Here is a 21,519-nt window from a genome sequence, read left to right on the forward strand (position 1 = left end):
ATGATGATCTTTCAAGCAAGGGTATGTTAAGTAAGTATTTCTGTGTATACATCATATGTACTACAAAAAATGGGTCAACTGTGATATATATATATTTTGTAGATTACGATTGATATTTTTTATCATCAAAATGGAGAGTTTAGGAAATTTCGATTGTGAACGTACTACATCATATATGTATTGGATAAGATCTAAATACAGATATGTAGAGAACAAGTTGATTCTTTTCTTTCCTTGCTGTCTAGTTCATTTTGGGTAAATCAAATGTGAGTACATGTACCAAAGAGATTCATACTCTCCCTAACCGACCGTTCAAAATATTTGTCATTTATGTCATGACCAGTTGTGGCGTCTACAAAGAGTTGTGCACATCAGATGTTAAAAACATACCTTTGAATATAAGTTGATACGTTTTGTAGATTTCAACACCGTTTCCAAGTCCGTGGCAGTTATAAACCCCTTCGTTCTGTATTACCGCATTGTATATTTGTAAATCATAACGGTTTGTGCTTTGGGTGATATCTTTATCATACTTTAGTCCAATTAGCCTTGTTAGATTTGGATTCTTCTTTAAACCATTAAAATAACGCACAATACTGTATCCTTCCGTGCTCAGATATGGTCCATTCCATACAGCGCTGGAGATGTTTGAGGGTGAACAAGGGAGCGTTATGTTTTCACCAACATCAACATAAACTGGTTTAGGATATCCGAAGCTGTTCACTAGAATTGGAATGAAGACACGTACTTTATACAAATATGATGACTTTAAATTCAGAATTGATAATTCCCTTTCATCTGTAGCCACATCCCTTAGCGCCTGCGTATGGTGTGTTTATATCACAACTCATACGTCATGCAAGAGCCTACCGAATCTTAGAAGACTACAATTCAAACAAATAGGCTTCTGAAGCAGGGTAATGTTACGTTACGCTGTATCTATCTACGCTATGAAAACTGATTTGTTCAATGTGTCATAGTTTTCCTTTCCTCTTTCGTACCAAAGAGATTCTTACTCTCCCTAACCGACCCTTCACAATATTTGTCATTTATGTCATGATCAATTGTGGCGTCTACAAAGAGTTGTGCACATAAGATGTTAAAAACATACCTTTGAATATAAGTTGATATTTTTTGTAGGTTTTAACACCGTTTCCAAGTCCGTAGCATTTATATATATATAAATATAAATATAGAAAACTGATTTGTTCAATGTGTCATAGTTTTCCTTACCTCTTTCGTTTACAACGGACTTGACTCTTTATGAGCAACTTGTCGGGTGTTTCTAGAAAAGCAGAGGACACTTACCCTACCGGTACACCTGGTCCATGTTCCCAGTTTTCATAGGAGTCCGATTTTCTCATTTGTTTTTTTACTTTGTATTTATGAATTTAATTTTCTTTATTGTGTTTGTCTATTTTCCATGTCTTGTTTTTGTCCCTAGATTACATTTCTTTTATTACCTCTATGACCTTGATTCCCTTGATTACTCTCATAACACTAACAGATTACATTACAGGTTGGAGTTTGCTATTATTTTAGTGCAAGAAATCTAATATCTATTGCATTCATAGTTATCACCACATTTATATCAGTAAATGTAAAAGGTGAAATGAACTGTTTACTATGAAATTACCAAGTTTGATTTCTTAACACTTTGAAAGTTGCATGGATTTTAGGAACTGTACTTTAAACGATAAGTTTCTTTAAAATGGTTACTTTTAAACTTAAGCTTGGTTTATTTTATTTTTCGCTTTGTTCATTTTATTTAAGGATAAATATTATAAAATTAATGTTTAATGTTTGTACTTACAACAAGTACAGCTGGAAATTAACAGAAAAATGAGCTGCTCGAACAGAAAACCAACAAATGAAACACACATCTCTAAACCAAAAAAAAAAAAACACACACACACATTCAATAGTATGGGAAAAATATATTTTGGTGCCGGCGGAAATTTATTTTTTTTTTATTTCCAATATTTTCAGCATTTAAAGGAAACGGGAAGTTTTTGACTAAATATAAAGTATCAGTATATATGGCGTCTATAAAAGGTCAACCAATGTATAAAGGTTAAAAGAAAGTACTACAGATTCCTGAAGGTCATGACAATATCATATTATTTACACAAATTATAGCCTATCAACCACAAATCTTGATTAAAGGATATATTCGCACTTTCAAAGTTTTACACCTTTGTTACACTTAGTGATATACCTCATCCTTTTATGTAAATTATATCGGAAACAGCTTCGCAGATTGTTAATGAGTAGTGATCTTGTGCTGTGATATTTCTCATCCATTATTGCAAAGCCTTTATGCCTCTGGAATGATAAAGTCGATCAGGAAGAGGTTATAGGTCTTTGGGGGAGATTGCATCAAGATTGCTTGTGAATTGTTTGTCTTCGGCAATAGAATGGTTTTGGCGGATTCAAAGAATTGACAAAGCCACTATGCCATTTAAACTAGCCAGTTGATATTGCACGAGTTGATGAATAGGTGGCCACTTACCCATAAAAGTTTACCTGAACGGGGTAAAGTAGCAAATACCTTATATGTTTCACATTATGTGAAATATTTTCAGATTACGAATATTCACAATGTGGTTTGGGGGAATTCAGTGTTTTTTTTTTTAAATTGAACAGTTGGTGTAAAAGGTTACGAGGAGCATAAACATTCATTTCTACCATTTCCGTTGCAAGCAAAGGTTACGGTGGCCTTAGTGTGACTAACACGTTTCATCTATAACCTTGTTTCCCTTGATTACTCTATCTTATAACCGCCAAGGGAAGTATTTCGCTTTATTTTAAAGAATATTCCTATTATTTACTTTCTTCTGTACCAATCGAATATGTTCCCTTGACTTGACAACTCTTCCATTACAAACGGGTACTACATTTAGAGGACTAAAGGTTATAGGTATTTGATTATTTTTTTCACAATTATCTACTCAAATATGATCTTTTCAATCATGTGACTATAGATTTAGACATAATAAAAATGAACATTTCGTTAATATCTTGCTAATAACAAAAATACTTGTACAACGCTCCATAAGTTTGAACTATAATACCAAAGCTTGTATGGATACGCGGGTAGTTTTACTAGCGGATAGGTGTAAAAATATCAGTAAGACATTAACTTACTGTCAGGGGAGCTTGAAGCTTTAATATCAAAAGATGTGGAATTTCTAAATCGAAAAATGTTTTTCGCTGCCAAATTGATTATCATAGTCCCAATGTAACCAAATCATTGTCTACTATACATACGAAATGTGTTGTTGTAGCAGCAGCCAAAACCTCAAATAGAATTATTTGGTCTGCAATTCATTTTCATCACAACATTACCTAACCTAAACCCTGCAACGTACATATTCATATATTCATCCATTGATATGCCACAAGGATCACAAAGGAAATTTTTTTCTCGGAATTTAAGTAAGACTTTACCCTTTATATCAAGAACTGTAACTGTATTTTGTGTAACATATACGGTCTCCTCTGACTGCTACATATTATGAATTTTCAATATAATTTTCTTGATGAACGAACGGTTTCCTCTCTCTTACTATTGATATCAACTTAATTATTCCTTCCTCTTTTCCACAGTATATGATGTCTCCATGATAAAAAAAAAAAAGCCAATCAAACGAGGGTTTTTTGTTTTTTTGGGTTTTTTTTTTTTGTTTTGTTTTGTTTTAACGGTTTCATATGTCACATCAGAAAGAGATATTTTATAATCACGTGTATGGGACACTGCTATGTAGCTTTCTTTCACAATAGTAACATCAAAAGCACCATTCATTCACTTGTTTTTTTTTTAGAAATTGATGATTCATCATTTTCAACAATTTTAGGCTGGATTGGTTTTCATTTTCATTTATTTTCATATATTTATCATCTGAACAACTTGCTGAGCTTGAGTAGCCTTTCTAGGCTCAATTTCCAGTAATCTGTCTGATTATGATGTTTTAACTTCTCCTTATGTCCTATATACTCATACAACGTTTTGTTAACTTGATCATTTTCGGTAAAGGAGATATTTGTCGTATTTATTGTTCCTTTGATTGTCATTTCATTGAGACTGTTACATGACGAAGCTATTATCTTCTTCATTTTGTTTATCTCGATGAATGAAGCAGACATCCTTTTTGATCCAGGACTTTTTGAAGATCGATGCAGTCTGTTTTAATGTTTGAAATGTTTCGTTTATTTCATTTTCGCTCTTAGTGAAAGTTGTATCTATTTTTGTTTTTGTATTTCGCCTTAAGTCGTCGACAGTTTTCCTTATCTGATCAAATATCTCTCGCACATTATTCTTTATTTTTAGTTTCTGTTTAGAAAGTTCATCAAATTTATTCTCTTGACCTTTGACACAGCTATGGAAGGTTCGATATAATGTTGTCAGATCAGTTTGTATATTTTCAAAAGCTACCGAATCTTTCACGTTACCTATAACATCCTCAAGTGTTGACGTATAATTACATTTTTGCGTGGAGTAGCCAGACAGTCTGTACATACAGGGCTATCATGGTCCCTTCAACAGTACTGAAGTTTCCTCTAATGAACTTGACGGTACACTTTAATGTTGTGGATAAAGGAAGGCAGTTCTTGAACGGCACAAAGAAGTTATCTCTAGTGACCTTTTGTAGTTTGTGGTGTCCGCTACATTGTGAGCATAAAGCCACCTCACATATAGAACACTATATAACTGGTATGTGCCGCTTCTTATGCAGTATACATACGCTGCATCCAGATTCCACTTGTTACTATAAAGCGAAGTCAATTTATGCATTTTGTACATTAAAAATTCTACAACATTGATATACCGCATGAGTGGGCGGTGAAGAATAGCAATCAATCAGTGAATTATCAAATGTGAAAAATATTCTGCACTGTTGCTCTTTGATTTACCCTGCCAAAATTTCACAACCATATCTTCTTTGCTGTGAAAGTATTTCACGACTTGGATTAGCCATCTGCCGATCATAGTATTACAATCTATAAATCTATAAATATGATAATCAATTGTCCAAAACATTCAAATTATGGTCTCTCGTCCCGCGGAAGGAACGACCAAAAATTTGCATCGCAAATTTGACAGTTCTATCATCGTTGGGAATTTTTCAGCCCTTTCTATACGTTTACATATCTTCCCTGTATCAATTTGATCCGATAAAGCAGTGTAGCGAATAGAGTAGTCACATTCTGAGACGTTTGTATAATATTGATATGTTGTGACTTGCATCATTAATTTGATCCTCTATCCTACATAATAACATCTAAATTAATCCTACGTGGAGGAATGGCCCGGCCAGAGAAAGTTATATTTTTATATAGCATAGCTGGCCGAGTGGTCTAGGGCGCTGGACTTTGTGCAGGCGTTGTTGCAAAAGATGTCACAGCGGTACGAGTTCGAGTCCCGCGGAGGGCACGACCAAAAAATTTGCATCGCAAATTTGACAGTTCTAACATCGTTGGGAATTTTTCAGACCTTTAAGGTCTTTTTTTTTTTTTGTAGAGTGTGGGTAAACCGTTTTCATATCAGGGAGTGTATAAATTATATGTTAAAAAAAATATTAAAATACAAACAAACAAAGGACTTAACTTTTATAAATTGGTCATTGTCGGTTCAATAATTCGTAAAATAATTTTTTTTACCTAACCTTTCAATAGATTACGGAAAACTATAAAATTTCACATTTTATTCAGAAATTCTATTTTGACTTCATGTGTGCAAATTAACTTACCCTTTATTACACATAGAGCATTTTAGTAAGTGTTTCTATAAAAAAAAATTGTAAAGCGTTTTTGCGGTCAATGACCGATTTTCTATTCAAATATTCAGACTCAACTTTTTTGCCATATTTCTTTATTAAATTTGAGGCAAATTCAAAGGTACTGCCTTTTTTGAGGTCTCAAATATGTCTTTTGATTACCGCTATAACCTTGGTTCCCTTGATTACTCTTTTAAGCTATGAAAGCTACTCGAGGTATTTATTTTAAAGTGGTTTTGTAGACGTAACCCAAATCGCATTTACACGCATTGAATTAATGTTTTGTAGTTTACAACTTCATTTTTTTTCCATGTTCTGATTGATTACATCCCAACAATCTATTTGTTTTTACACAGTTTACATTATATCTTATCAGGGGATATATTTAGATATCTACCTTTTTGCGCTATTTGTAAATTGTGATAGCTGATCGTGCACATGGCATACACGTATTTAGTCAGACTTCCAATTATTTAATCATGATGTCAGAAAGTGTATTGAAAATAACCATATAACCTGAAACATTATATTTTGCAGCATATGTCCTTTAAATTAGAAAAAAGTCACTTCAAGTTAAAGCAGTAATATAACACAATACGTTAAAACAGTTGTATACAAGAAATGGCAACTCTCAATTAATAACTTTTTTAGACGGATTAATTAATAAATGTCTATGTTCGTGAAAATAACAACATAAGTTTCTTGTTCAAAACAGTAATACTTTCTTGTATAACTAGATTTACAGTACAAAGAAAACCTTATAAATAGATACTCCGGGCTAATGTTCGCACAATTACTTTTTAGCTAAATTGGCAGTAGGGTCATGTGAGCTATTGCCATCATTCGGCATCCGTCATCGTCGTCGTCGACGTCAACAATTTCTTCCAACATCTTCTTCTCTGGAACTACTGAATAGATTTGCATGAAACTTTTGATCGGTTAAAAATACCTAAAAATACTAAAAATAGAACATAGGGGTCAGACATTAGATGGAATGATCTTCATGGAGTCAAAATTGTCTGACAAGTTCTTGTTAGAGCTATTGCCCTTGAAAGGCAAAAAGTTAGCCAGGTGAGAGATTCTGGCTCCTGAGAGTCTCTTTTTACAATTTCATAGCTCGCTGAAATATCAAATTGTCAAACAATTCTTACTTTATAAAGTACATTATCAGTAAATATATACCTTAGTTGTTATTTTTGTTTCATTCAAAAATTTCATTCATTTGTGTCAAAATTACAAAAAAACAAATTTAAAATGAAATTTCTATCTATAAATTTTTATATCAACAAATCATAATTGTAGTTTCAAAACTACCTCAACATCAAATGAGATGCATAGGCGAGGTCAGTAATTCACTAATAGGAGGCAAAACCGATTCAGAAAAAAAATGTTTAACATTGCAAGTTATCAATGACATAATATTATTATATATAAAGGGTCCGGACATCTCAGATCGTGACCACTCTTCTTGTTCAAATATACAACTTTTAACACTTTTTCACTATAAGGGTCATTACAGTATATTTGTGAAGTTTTATATTGAGTTTGTACTTTTTTGTATTTTATGCCGTCTATGGTGCATTCGTGGCATTGGTCGGTTCAAAATTAACACATACAGTCTTTGACATTCTAAGATTCCCGTTTCTTCACTAGAAATAACGGCATAAAATTGCTTCAGATATCATTCATACAATAAATTCCCCACTGCCGGCCGAAATGTCCAGTACACATACATAAGTGAAATTTAAGTTAAAAAGAGTGCAATTATTTTCTAGGATTTTCGGATACAATATTGATGATTAATTCCTCTTAAGTTAGTTAATCACTAACTTAAAGTTAATTGAAGACTGTGCACTATTGCCTTATAAAAATATCTTCATAATCACTCAAACGGATATGAATAAAAAATCATTCAATTTCAAATGAAAACGAAGGAATATTCATTTCCGAAAAGTTTTTGTACGCATTGATAGCGCCAAAACTGCCTGCTTTCATTAAATTGATTTTCGACTCTTTCTTACTATATTCTCTAAGTGTTTCCGTGGCGGCTTTATAACTGGCATCTGCAAACATAGATTTGAAGGTTTGTTTTGGCACATTTTTCAATGTATCTGTAAGGCATCGTTCCAACATAGTCTCTGAAATATCTTTTGGGACAACTTTTCCTGCATTTTTCATGATATTTAAGCCAATGTCGTTAGCGTAAGTTTTCGCTGTTGATTTACCTACATCAAAAGAAGCTCTTTCCACTGTTTCTCTCATCATATCTTTTGCAAACTCCTTGGACAACGTTTTGCCAATATCTCTTGAAGCCTTCTTACCTAAAAAGACAAAATAAGTTCTCATTTAAGTACACCGATTCATTTAAACATAAACATCCCTTCACATAATATGATTTTGGAAGTATGCTATAATGTAGCTCAAACTATGCAGAGGTGATCATTCATTTTGCATTGTATCTGTGTCATTTAATTTCTTAAGTATAAGCACTAGAAATCATTAACATCGACCGAGTTTTCGATGCCCTTTAAGTTCTCAATTTTGATTATACAACGAGATTGGGTTTGGTGAATATGTCAAAGTGACAACAACTCACTGGAATGAAAATGTCAGCCCAAAGCTACCCATTGGTTTTCAATGAGCGCCGAAGCAACCCTTACACAACAGGGCTGGCTGCAGCTGTCCCAACAACATACAGCGAAAGAGTTGCCCCTATATATTCAAATAACATAAAATATATTAAAGGTGAAAATAAAAGAAAACATACAGAGGCCAGAAATTCCTGACTTGGGACAGGCTATAAAAATGCAGCGGTGTTAAAGTAGTTTGGCGTGATCACAACCCTTACCCTTTAAAATCTTGCCACTATGGAAAAAAGTATTACACAATTAAACACACCTAGAATCGGATTTAAAAGGTCGGAGTCCCTTGTATTCATATCATTATAACTAAAGATCTAGTGAATGAACTAAATTGCAGTTTTAACTAAAAAACTGATATTAATATTATGAATTCCGGAGTGTGTTACACGAGTATGTAAGACTTTACATAAACAAAAAAGGTAAAAAAAAATTAATTCGACGTTATGATCGGACGGCCTTTCAAAGAAAAGAAGAAGGTAATAAAGTTTAAAAAGTATAATATATGTGTTAATTGTGATAAAACATGAGACAAAGTTTTGGATTGTCCGATAGGACAAGAAATTGTTCACACTTTCCCCTTTTATCAATACTGAAAGTAAAAATTATTATTTAGTGAAACGTTAAAAAGGTAATTAAGTTAAATTGTGTCAGATATGTTTTAATTATAACAAAAACATATATTATTGTTTCTGTGCATATTGTTTTTGAACGTTATTTCATAGTCCGTCGTTCATAGTTCATATGACGTTAAATAAATCTCGGGGAGTTTCTGTGGTCGACGTTACGATCAGACCACCTACAGAAAAAATAAAGTAATAAACCAGTAGAGGAAAATTAGAAAAAAACGAGTATTTAATATGAACCCATTTAGATATTTTCAAGACGGTAACTTTTGCTTCAACGATTAAACAATTGAAAACTGTACTTTTACTTTATATAATTGAATTCCTTAAATGTGTTAAATAGCTGAGCGAAAGTCAGTAATATAATCTTTATTCACGTCAGTATTTTCCTTTTTGAATATATTATCACTGTATACGCTAGACATTGGACAAAGTAACTCAAAAACCGTAAGGGGTATCGAATATCTCATTGAAAAAGGCGGGCATGGGTTTCCAAAATAAGGTATTCGATAACCCAAAAATTCGGAATAGGACTCTAAATCAACAATAGTCAAGTTATTGTCTGGACATCATTTTGTAATCTAATTTATAATAACGAAAATTTTGAATCAACAATTTACTGGTAATACGGAGATATAGTTGGAAACAAAGCAATATTTCAGCTGTATTCAGACGATGAACATGAAATGGATGATAAAATGAACATGAAATGATGATGAAATGGAAAAAAAGGGATTGGACACAAAGATCAACAAATTTTGATTGCCACTAGAAAAAGGGAGGGATGGGTAAGGTTTGGCAATTTAGCCTCCTGAAGCGGAGCGCAAAAGTTCCTATTCGTATGGAATACAAGCAGGGTTTTTTTTTAATGTGCAAGGACGACCGTGGCATCTTTCCCAAAACGGTGCACCACTATGGTTTGCGGTCAGGTTTTCCATATTATAGCCTGACAACCCCAGCGTGTAACACGCCAGGGGTACCCCATTCCACCACCTGGGCACACATCCCAGTTGCTCTGAAATGCAATATGGGAAAATGGCGGAAAAATTTTCCCACACATTTTCCTTATATATGCAGCCAAAAAGTATGTACATCACAGATGCTTCAGGATTAATTTATAGTTTTTCAGTTGTTTTCTAAATTTATTAGATATGTCTGAACCAAAAAAGACCAAATTGGGAAAAATGATCTGCCACCTATTGCCTGTTTCGTACACAGAATGGTACTTAAAGAGTAATCAAGGGGACCAAGGTTATAGCTTGTAAAGGTCTTTTATGATCTGTAGGTTTATCTTTATGAGGGAACAATCTATGATAACAAAAAACTGTAAAAATGCCTTTTAAATTATTGTTGTGTTTAACTTGAACGATTAAACAGTTCATGCTCAGTTTGCCCCGCTTATTGGACCCCACAGTTTGGTATTGATCATATGAAAAGGTATATAACACCTTTGTGTTTTTAATTGATTTCATATAAGAATTCAAGAGAAAACATTCTCTCCTTAACTGTAGACTTAATTGTATTTATTCTATGCCTCTGGCCCCCATGTTTTGCTTCTAATTTCTGAAAAATTCAAGGCTTTACCCAAAAACCCAATCCAAGTCCGACCATTGTGGTATACGATATTGTAGAACAATATCATATACATTCATATGCTTCCTATGCTTTAACAAGTAGAGCCATATCTCCAAAATTAATGTTATACACTTATAATAAAGATCAACCAACTAATATTTAAGTTCTTGCAAATATTGTTTTGCGATCCTATAAAAATGATTTAAAGCTTACTACTTGAAGTTAAAATGAAACGTTACTACCCCATCACCCCGCCCATAATCGTCGCCCTAGTATCCACATCAGGACGGTCGTTGTACTGGACGACTACAGGTACAAGTTTCAAAAGTTTTAATGTGCCATAAGTGCCTGAAAACGAGCTTAAGACCAAGGTTGTAAAGAAAAGTCTTATCATATCATTGTTATGACCAAAAGATTAAAAATGGTGGATTTTCTTAATATCATTGGTATGTAGTTTGTACCTGTTACTTGTATTTACTTGACGCGTCTATCCCACAAAGTTCAATATCTATATTTGTATTTATATTCTTTTTACTTTTAAAATGTGGCTAATTCCACTTATTTGTCATTCATATTTTTGTACTGTTTTGACTCCTGATATTACCAACTTTGCCTGTTGGCAATTTTATGCTGCCTGTTTAAGATTAATCAATAGAACAAACATTTTACGGGAAATCAAAAGAATGTAATCCAGGGTAAAGACCAGAAATAGAAAACTGGCAAACACAACAAAGAATATATAAAATAACCAAAATGATACCGTAGCCACTAAAACATGGGAGCATGGACAAGGTGCGCGGGTTGGAAAAACGTCTTCTGCTTTTTTTATATACCCACCTGGCTGCTCATAAAAGTAAATTCCAAGTTAATCGAGAGAGGAAAGGAAAACTATAACACGTTGAACAAATTGGTTCTCACGGTGCAGATGGATGCACCGTTACTACACAGTATGACGACCACAAAACTTCTGTAGTGATGACTTTACCTTAATGTGATATACCGGAAATAATTAACTATAATGAAAGCGGAAATGTTGTTCCATCTGAATGCCTTTATAGGAAGTCAGGAATATTGTTGCGATTTCCAACTTTCTGGCCGTTGCCTTGATATTATATGTAATAATTCCTTTTAAGGTTCCTTTTTTCTATTGCCTAGAATTTGACAGTTCGGTAATTTCATCCGTTCTTAAATTAGATAGTTTATTAGGAATATTTGAACATAATCTAATGTTTAACACTTTTGAAACAATAAAATGCATGTTCTTATTGACATCGCAATGAGTTAAACATTACAGTTTAACAAAAATATAGTGAGATACAATTTGCTCTGTGTGGCTCATATAAAACTTTAAGGTTCTGCTTGGTGTATAGATGGACAATCTTTTACAAGCACAAAATGTGCGTAATCTAAATTGTCTTCTTATGGATTTAATAGAATCAGTAGATATTATTTCTGCCTACTTTATTTATATATACTTACTAATTGCATGTTTTGCTGCTTGTTTGGCAACATTTATAGCTTGTTTGTTTCCTTCTGCCGTGGCGAGCGTTTTAAAGGCACCATACATACCGACTGTCGCAATATCAACACAGCCGGAAGCAATATTTAAGCTACATGCGAGCTTATTTCCGTTTTGAAAGTCATTGTAGGCTTCAACAAAATCAACGACAGCTCCAGATCCAGGACAAAATGTGTTTAAACCGACTTTCATTAAAACCTTTACCCCTAAAGCAATGCCCCAAGGAAGAGTATCCATATCCTTATTAACTTCTGTTCTATTATAGCTTATAGTTCCTCCTGTGTTGAACCAAAAGATATCGTTGAATATTGGGTCACCTGTATTTACTTTTTGATTAAATACCTGACATATTTTCTGGTTGCATATATCTAAATATAGCGGTATTATGCAACAATTTATAATTCACGGATCAGTTTGATGACTTTAACGTAAAATCATTTGTCGAAAACGTGTACTTAATTGTATTCAAATTTAAAGATTAAACAAAAAACTAGTACCTTAGCCATTTATTCATCTAATGGATTCCTGTATTGTACAACAATCTTACCTCTTTAGATAGTTCGTATATTGTACTTAATAAACCTGACCCACTGTGTTTTAGGACGTCATTGTAATATTTGCAGTGTACGTTGAACAAAATAATTACGTTTTAACAGTAGGTTTCAAAATATTCCATTCCATGTTTCACAGCATCATCATCTACAAAAAAGTTGTAACTTTCTAAAGTGAAAAAAAGATGTTAAATGTGTTGGAAATAGCTCATTCAAATATTTGTTCAAAATCATGTGTCTCATGACAATTTTTAAAACATTGCATTTAATGCAATATTGACCTCTTATAGTACATCCAAATATATTGATGCTCATCAAAAATTTTTGGTTTAAACTTTAAAACAGGTGTCTTGAATTGATCGGTTCTTTCAATTTTGTTTTTTCTTTATTATTATTATTACTATTTTGTTTGTTTTTTTGTTATGTTTTTGTTTACTTTTTATTTTATATTGTTTTGTTTCTTATGAAAGGTGTTCAGCGTAGCTTGGACTTCATAATTATGGTCAATCAAAATTTAACATAAATGGAGTAAAAAGGGCTCTTTCACATGAAAATATTGTTTAACAATATTTGCTATAGAACGGCTGTGGATAGCTCTTCTGTATTAACATATAAACTAAATGTACTACACATCTGCTTTATAGTACCTGTTGAATTTGAAAATACAAATGAAATAAGACTGCGCTTTTTTCTCTGTTTGTGTCATCTTATATACTGCTAATAAGATCATCAAAAATGATTGAGGACTAGATTTGATGTATTAAAAGACTATACGTAATATGGAAAGACAGAAGAGGAACGCGCCAGTCCGGCCTCCCGGAACTTAACTTTTGCCTTCGACATTCTAATATCACTGCATGAATGCAAGCGTTTAATTATGTTTATTTTTAAATTTCTTTCTACTTTGATATAAAAATTTAATGCACGTTTACTGTTGATTTTACTCCGGGTTTAATGAAATTAACTTTAACCTTGAAACTGGAAATCTAACAAAAATTATACGAAATTTAATTTAGATAAAATTTCAAATTTATTATTGTTTTATGATAACACTTATATTTTAAAGTTAACTTAATTTAGTTGGCAGTACTTTTGTGTTCTTTTTTACCTAATCCTGTAGATTTTAAGTTTACTACGATGTTAGACTTCATCGTATCTCAATTTTAGGACATTTACTTGTAGATTATCTACCAAACATCATGATGATACATGTAATTCATATTTGCATAAAGATCGTGTGGTATTATTTAAGCAGCTTATCTGAACATAACGAATAATAATACATGTTCTACTTTCGACGAACCGGAGGTGGAGTTCATACCACGGAGGGAAAAACAGACAACATAGCTATACTAAGTTAAGTGACTTTTTAGGACTTTTCTCGAGTTAGTAATGGCTGCTGAAAATGTAGGTACTATTTTCCACGATCTGGCAACACAAATGCGTAGTTTGTCCAATGCATTAAGCACTCCGGGTATTGCACGGATCATACCTCCGTTTGATGGAACTCTATCTAAATACAAAGAATGAATAAGGAACGTTGAAAGATATGCTTATCTAGTTAATATTCCTGAGGACAGAGTAAAGCTTGTTGCTTTCCAAACTGCTAAGAGTTGTGTAATCTCCTTTTTGCGAAGATTTCTTTCGGACCACGGAGAAGCTACGTGGGAAGATGTTAAAGCAGAGTTAGCCATGCGCTATGAGGAAATCACTGATTGGCTACACGCTTTTACTATGTTATGAACTGTTAAGTAAAGGCGCGATGAAAGTGTGCAAATGTACGGTGAATGTCTTTTAACTTTAGCTGCAGAAGCTTATGTAGGTCAAACAGGTGGTTCACAGGAAGTTGAGCGTCAATTAGTAGGATATTTTATTGATGGCAATTTGTATGATTATCTTATAATGAAAGTTATGCGCGATAATCCAGTAAATTTGCAAGCCAATGTAACATCGGCAATGGCAGACCAAAATTTAAGAAAAGGCTTTGAATTAAGATCCGGACAGCGTCGGTAAAATTTTAATCAAGTTAATCACGAACCAATGGAAATTGATAAAGATAATAAAAGCATGTCACCTGCTATAATTGTAAACGGGAAGGACATTAACGATAATGTAGGAATTTAAAGGAAGTAAATTTAAGTGCAATAGAAAATCCAAACGTAAATTTCAGTAAAAAAAATTCTAAGCCAATCTTCTGTTGGAAATGTAATCAACCTGGCCACATAAGAAAATTTTGTAAGAATCAATATGTAAAAAGAAACATTCTCAGGTAGGAAAACTAAAACGCTTTCACTATGTTGAAACCGATAGTGAGTGCCAAGATGAAAACTTACCCGATTTTGAAATTGACTGGCAGCCCAAATTCTTGTTTAATAGAGATTGAAAATAAAAAGTGCCGAAGCCTTGTGGAGAGCGAGGCGGAGATAAGCCTATTACATAAACGGGTTTGTAAAGTTTTGAAAAATCCTCCAAAATTAAATAAAAGAAGAAGAAATTTACAATCTGTTACAAACTCTCCTCTTAAAGTTTCAAGATTAAAAATGAAAGGTCAACACATTTCATCTGTGTTGCTGATGGAATTAACAAAAATGTCATACATGAACGAGATTGGATGGTAGCTAACGGTGTGCGCATTTATTACAATTTAATGAGCATGAGAATTCGCGATATTTATGTACCACTTGAAGAAAACGTAAGAATAGCCACAATTGCCAGATTACGATCAAATATTATTTTAATACTACAAACAGCCAATACATGTTTTGCTTTTGTTAAGGAAGATCCTCAAATTGAGAAGGATAAAATCTATCAAATAACACAGATTGAAAATGGCCTTGTCAGTATTGAACCTGGACCAATGTTATGCAATTCGATAGTACAAGTGGATAAATTCACAAACTTTCAAATAATGTTGGTTAACAATACAAACAACACTTTCAATTTAAAAAGAGGATTGAACCCATTTTAGGAGGGGATATTGTGTCAATAAACAACATTAACAAAATAAAAGAGACAACTAATGAAATTAATTTAAAAGAAATAAATGTCCCAGAAGAACTTACACATCATATAGAGAAAATTGTATTAAAATAAAGATATTTTTGCTTAAAAAAAATACACAATTAGGTAGGACTGAAACAATTAAAATGAAAATAAATACCGGAGATCACCCGCCAATTAAATTAAATCCATACCAAACGCCGTTACAACAGCGACGAATAGTTGAAAAGCAGTCGCCGAAATGTTAGATGCAAAATTAATTAGGCGATAACATTCACCTTGGTCAGCCCCTGTTGTATTAATTAAAAAAGAAAGATGGTTCAACACGGTTTTGTATTGACTATAAAAGGCTAATCAAATTACAAAAATAATTTCGCATCCTATGGCTCATATTGATGATATATTAGCATTATTAGATGGAGCAAAATTCGTCAGTAATTGTGATATAAAATCTGGATTCCCTCATCTCGCTATGGACTCATTTATTTCAAAAATCATTTGAATATTTAAAAGATAGTTTAGCAACTGTACCATTATTGGCATATCCAGATACATCAAAACCTTATACATTATATTGTGATGCTAGTGACACCTGCATTAACACAGCCATGTGATGAAAATGGACAGACAATTTACGGTGTTAAAACCACGGAAAAACCAATTTATTTAATTTCTCATAGATTAAGTCAGAGTCCAAGAAAATGGCTAATAATAGAAAAAGAAGCTTTTGCCATATTCTATAGTTTATCTTAATTAGATCATTATCTAAATGGCGCAAAATTTGTAATTAAAACAGACCAGAAACCATTGAAATATTGTGGTAGTATCTGGTACGGATTAATAGTTCAAAGAAAAACTACTGACTCTAACTTTTATTATGAGAGTATTAGCGAGGATCTCAGAATATACAGCATGTTCAAATATATTCTATTCAATTATATAAGAAACATCCTTAATCCTAATTTCGGGGATTTGATACATCGCATCTATTCAATATAGATGACGTTATCCTAATTTTAGATGACGTAATCCTAATTTCGGGGACTTGATACATTGCATCTACCCAAAAGAACTTGAAAGAGTAATCAAGGGAACCAAGGTTATAGCGGTAACCAAAAGAATGTAATCCAGGGACAAAGACCAGACATGGAAAACAGAACTAAAGGATACTACAGACACTGTGAAGTCAGCCTTATATCTTGACCTACACTTATAAATCGATCGTAAAGGAAAACTATTGACCAAACTTTACGACAAACGTGATGACTTTTCATTCAGAATTGTCAACTTTCATTTCATCTGTGGCAAAATCCCTTCGGCTCCTGCTGGTGAGTGATTACTCCTTGAAAGACAGTGTTCAGCTTATCGCAATTTGCAATATATATTATAAGTATTTGGTATTTTATTACATTCTCCTGAACAGAATTTTTTTAATAATTTTATTAGTTTACAGATAAAATCTTCAAATTTAACTAATTTTCAATAATATTTATTTTTTCCTGATAGAGACCTCAATGTAGCTGTATTTGGTAGCTCTTATGTTGATCCAGTTTATCCAAACCCGAAATCCTTAATCCTTAATTTTATCACATGAGATTATTATTTAAATTTAATAAGTGATGTTGAAACCTTTATAGGATATTTCTATCCAGAACAACACATATGATTGTGGTGTATACATATTGCTGTATGCTTCGTCAAACGAATATCCCACAGACCAAACTCCTGCTTGATATTCAGTTTGATATTCAAATCCATTCTATATTCAATATGTAATCAGGAAACGAACGTTAAACAAATATCAACCCCAAAAATATCCTGTTTGATATAATTCAAATCCGCTCTATATTCAATATAAAAACCGGAATCGAGTGTCAAACGAATATCGAACAGACAAAAATCCTGTTTGATATTCATTTTGATATTCAAATCCCTTCTGTATTCAATATATAAACCGGAAACGAATATCGAACGAATATCAAACAGAAAAAGATAACCGTTTGATATTCATTTAATATTAAAGAGTAATCAAGGGAACCAAGGCCATAGCGGTAATCAAAAGAATGCAATCCAGGGACAAAGACCAGACACGGAAAAGAGACACACACAACAAAGAACATAAAGCAACTAAAATCACACATATAAAGAACAAAAGTAAATGAGCAACTCGGACTCCACTAATAACTGGGAGCCTGAACCAGGTGAGAGTTTACATTCTTAAAAGTAGCCAGAAATGAATATCAAACGAATAACAAACGGTAAAATTTTACCGTTTGATATTCAGTTTGATATTGAAAAGTTTGAATAACGAATATCGAACATCGAATATCGAACGTACTTGATCTCGGTAAAAATATGCGGCACTCACTGACCTACTATTCCTTCACTCCTATGAAGCTGAAAAAAAAAATCAATTAGCTAGATCCTTTGATCTCAGTTTTCGCAAATAAATGACATATTGTCTTTAAACAATCTTAGTTTCGGTCGGTGATTACTAGTACATACATTTCAACTACCCCAAAGAAATTGATATAGCGGCTACTACAGACACTGTCTTGACCAATACTTAGAAATCAAAAGAAAAGGGAGACTATTGACCAAACAATACGAAAAACGCAATAACTTTCCTTACTTCTATAGCTACATCCTTTCAGCAGCTGCGTATGGGGTTTACCCTACCGGTGCACCTGGTCCATGCTCCCAGTTTTTAGTGGAGTCCGTGTTGCTCATTTACTTTTGTTACTTTGTATGTATGATTTTAGTTACTTTATGTTCTTTGTTGTGTATGTCTGTTTTCCATGTCTGGTCTTTGTCCCTGGATTACATTCGTTTGATTACCGCTATAATCTTGGTTCCCTTAATTACTCTTTCAGATCATAATTCATACGCAATGCCAGAAATACGCATATTTTGTATCGACCTACCCTACTTATAATTTGGCTTTTTGAATCATGAGCTCGTGGATCGTTATTATTTAGCCATCTGCGTGCACTATAAGAACAGATTTCTTCACCATGTCATAGTTTTTCTTTCATCTTTCCCGTTGTCTACTATGGACTTGACATTTTACGAACAACTCGGCGGGTGTTTCTTAAAAAGCAGGAGACGACTGCCATGCCCACTTAAACACCTGGTCCATGCTCCCGTGGTTTTATGTGGAGTCCTGGTTGTCCTTATTACTGTATTATTTTAGTTATGATCTTTGTCGTGTTTGTCTGTTTTCCATGTCTGGTCTTTGTCCCTGGATTACATTCATTATATTTCCGCTAGAATCTTGGTTCTCTTGATTACTCATGCATTCTGTTAGCTCCAATCTTGTCAATTTCGATTACTTTCCCCGATAACATGTTCATCAACAAGTTTGTAACCAGAACTTTGACTATTTAATGCATTACATAGCGTCTCTTTTTATAATTGATAAAATATATGGCTCATACGTTATGCCAGAGCTTGCCTAAACTACGCAGACATTTTGTATCGCGCTAGAATTCTAAAATTTAGTCTTCTAGAGCAGCAATATGTTGCTACAAGATTGAAGTCATCACTACAGAAGTTTTATGGTCGTCAATATCAACTCGTGGATTGCTACGGTGTATCCATCATCGCAATGTAAACTGATGTGTTCAACGTGTCATAGTTTTCCTTTCGTCTACCCCGGATTTGACTTTTTATGAGCAACTCGGCGGGTGTTTTTAGAAAAGCAGAGGACGCTTACCCTACCGGTACACCTGGTCAATGCTCCCAGTTTTTAGTGGAGTCGGAGTTGCTCATTTGCTTTTGTTACTTTGTATGTATGATTTAAGTTACTTTATGTTCTTTGTTTTGTATGTCTGTTTTTTTCCATGTCTGGTCTTTGTCTCTGGATTACATTCTTTTAGTCGGATATTTAGATCCTTTTTGTTCAAAACTTTGTAATTTCATGGTCTTCAACAATGTTTAAGTCTCCGGTAATAATGATAACACAGGTTTAGTACTGACGTCTATTTCAAAGAATAATCAAGGAAACCAAGGTTATAGCGGTAATCAAAAGAATGCAATCCAGCAACAAAGACCTGATATGGAAAACAGACATACACAAAAAAGAACATAAAGTAATTAAAATCATACATACAAAATAGAGACAGGCCTGTTGTTAGAAATAATGTTTCCAGCAGGTATCTAATAGGAAAATATATAATTTATGATTCTATTTTTTTTTCAATAATCAGGTTATTTTTAGTTACAAAAGCCAAATCTCTTGATTATAAATGGCAGTATCAGAAAATATCTATTTCACAATTGCAGGTTTGTCAATTTTAGGAAACAGTTTCAAGTAACATTGAGAAATGATAATAAGCGTTACTACATATCGAGGGTTAGAATGTGAAATAGCATTGTATTCATTTAAAAATCCATGCAGTTTTAAAACATAGATAAAAGAAAGTTAACATCTAAAATTGTTCTTAAAAAGGTCGTTAGAAGAATATGATTGACGATAGAATTCATGTTTGTTTTGATTAATGCAATTGCCATTAGACTACTTGTTTCTCGTATTTGTTGTAATAAGTCCCATTACATTTATTCCTGGAGATCTCCACCCATACTTCTATCATTAAGACCGGCAGGATATGCTGTTTGAAGTTTCTTTATCTATTAAACTTTTAATTCAGCTTGTGAGTCTGTCAATTTTGTTCAAAATTTACTTCAAGTGGTCGATATCTTGGGTACGTTTTTTTCCAAATGTTGGTATTCAAGGGTTCTGTATTTCTGTGGTCTCCAAAAAATTTAAATGTTTTGAAACTTGCAAGGAAAAAAAACCTGGCAAATCTGATCAACGAAATGGATGCCCCCATTTAATTGAATTATATCAAATAAACTTGGTAATTAGTGTTTATGAATGTCATCATTAAAAGTGAGTGAAAATATTAACAGTTGATGTTGCCTAGAATATCTTTTGTATGTGTCTTATATACCTCCTGAAACGTGTAACGTTCCCAATCCCACGCACGCGAAGCACACGCAGTACACGATACACAAAAGCCACACGGAACACATTGCACGAAGCACGATAAACAACTGATCGTGTCTGCCAAAAGCATTCTCCTCAGCAATTAGGGTCTTTTTTAATCTCAAAAAGAAGTAATTACACAACACAATTTTTTTTCTAGTTATTCATCTGAGACCTGATATGTCATTTTTTGCTACAGTTTAGTGAATGGTCGAATACTACTCACTCCGATACTTTCGTCATTATGTTAGAAATTGTAAGAGTGGTTTGACGAAATTTTTTTTCAGTTAGAATTGTTTGAAATCTTTTCGACTGTCGTAAGATTATGGCTGCTGATAGACCTCGGTGAGATATCCCTGGAATTAACTATAAGAAAATATGGTTTCCCAGATGCTTCAAGTTTGAAGTCTGCCAAAAAAGAGGAGGTAAATGTGGAGGAAATCGAAATAAAAACCCCAAGTAGCATTAAGAAAAGGCTAGATCAGGCTACGAGCTTAGATCGATCTTTCAATGAAGATGATGGTAGTGATGAAGAGTTGGTACGGTTGAAGTTAGAAGTTAGTTCCTTGAATGCTACAGAGGATGACTTAAAAAAGCAGAAGTTGGAAAAAGAATAACGGAAAGTTAGAGAAGAGCTCAGTATGAAGCAGTTAGAGTTACAGAAAGGGCAAGGTGAGAATTAGAAATGTGTTATGTCAAAGAAAACGCCTAATTCGTTTAAGACAGATTCTAAAGATATTTCCTTCCAGGTTTTAGTGGAGTCCGAGTTGCTCATTTACTTTTGTTACTTTGTATGTATGATTTTAGTTACTTTATGTTCTTTGTTGTGTATGTCTGTTTTCCAT

General features: G+C 33.2%; 1 protein-coding gene across 1 annotated transcript; it reads right to left on the bottom strand.

Moving 5' to 3' along the window:
• Positions 1-6,289: 6,289 nt before the first annotated feature.
• LOC148599245 (uncharacterized) lies at positions 6,290-12,449 on the bottom strand. Its single transcript, XM_088559017.1, has 2 exons — positions 12,097-12,449; positions 6,290-8,098 (listed from the first exon to the last, which is right to left on the bottom strand). Exons 1-2 carry the CDS (start codon positions 12,371-12,373, stop codon positions 7,686-7,688), a joined length of 690 nt encoding a protein of 229 aa, XP_088415143.1. The 5' UTR covers positions 12,374-12,449; the 3' UTR covers positions 6,290-7,685.
• Positions 12,450-21,519: the final 9,070 nt, after the last annotated feature.

This window comes from Perna viridis, chromosome 13, assembly GCF_037379345.1.
Source record: "Perna viridis isolate PV_CMFRI_1.1 ecotype Kerala chromosome 13, ASM3737934v1, whole genome shotgun sequence".
Classification (NCBI taxonomy): Eukaryota; Metazoa; Mollusca; class Bivalvia; order Mytilida; family Mytilidae; genus Perna; species Perna viridis.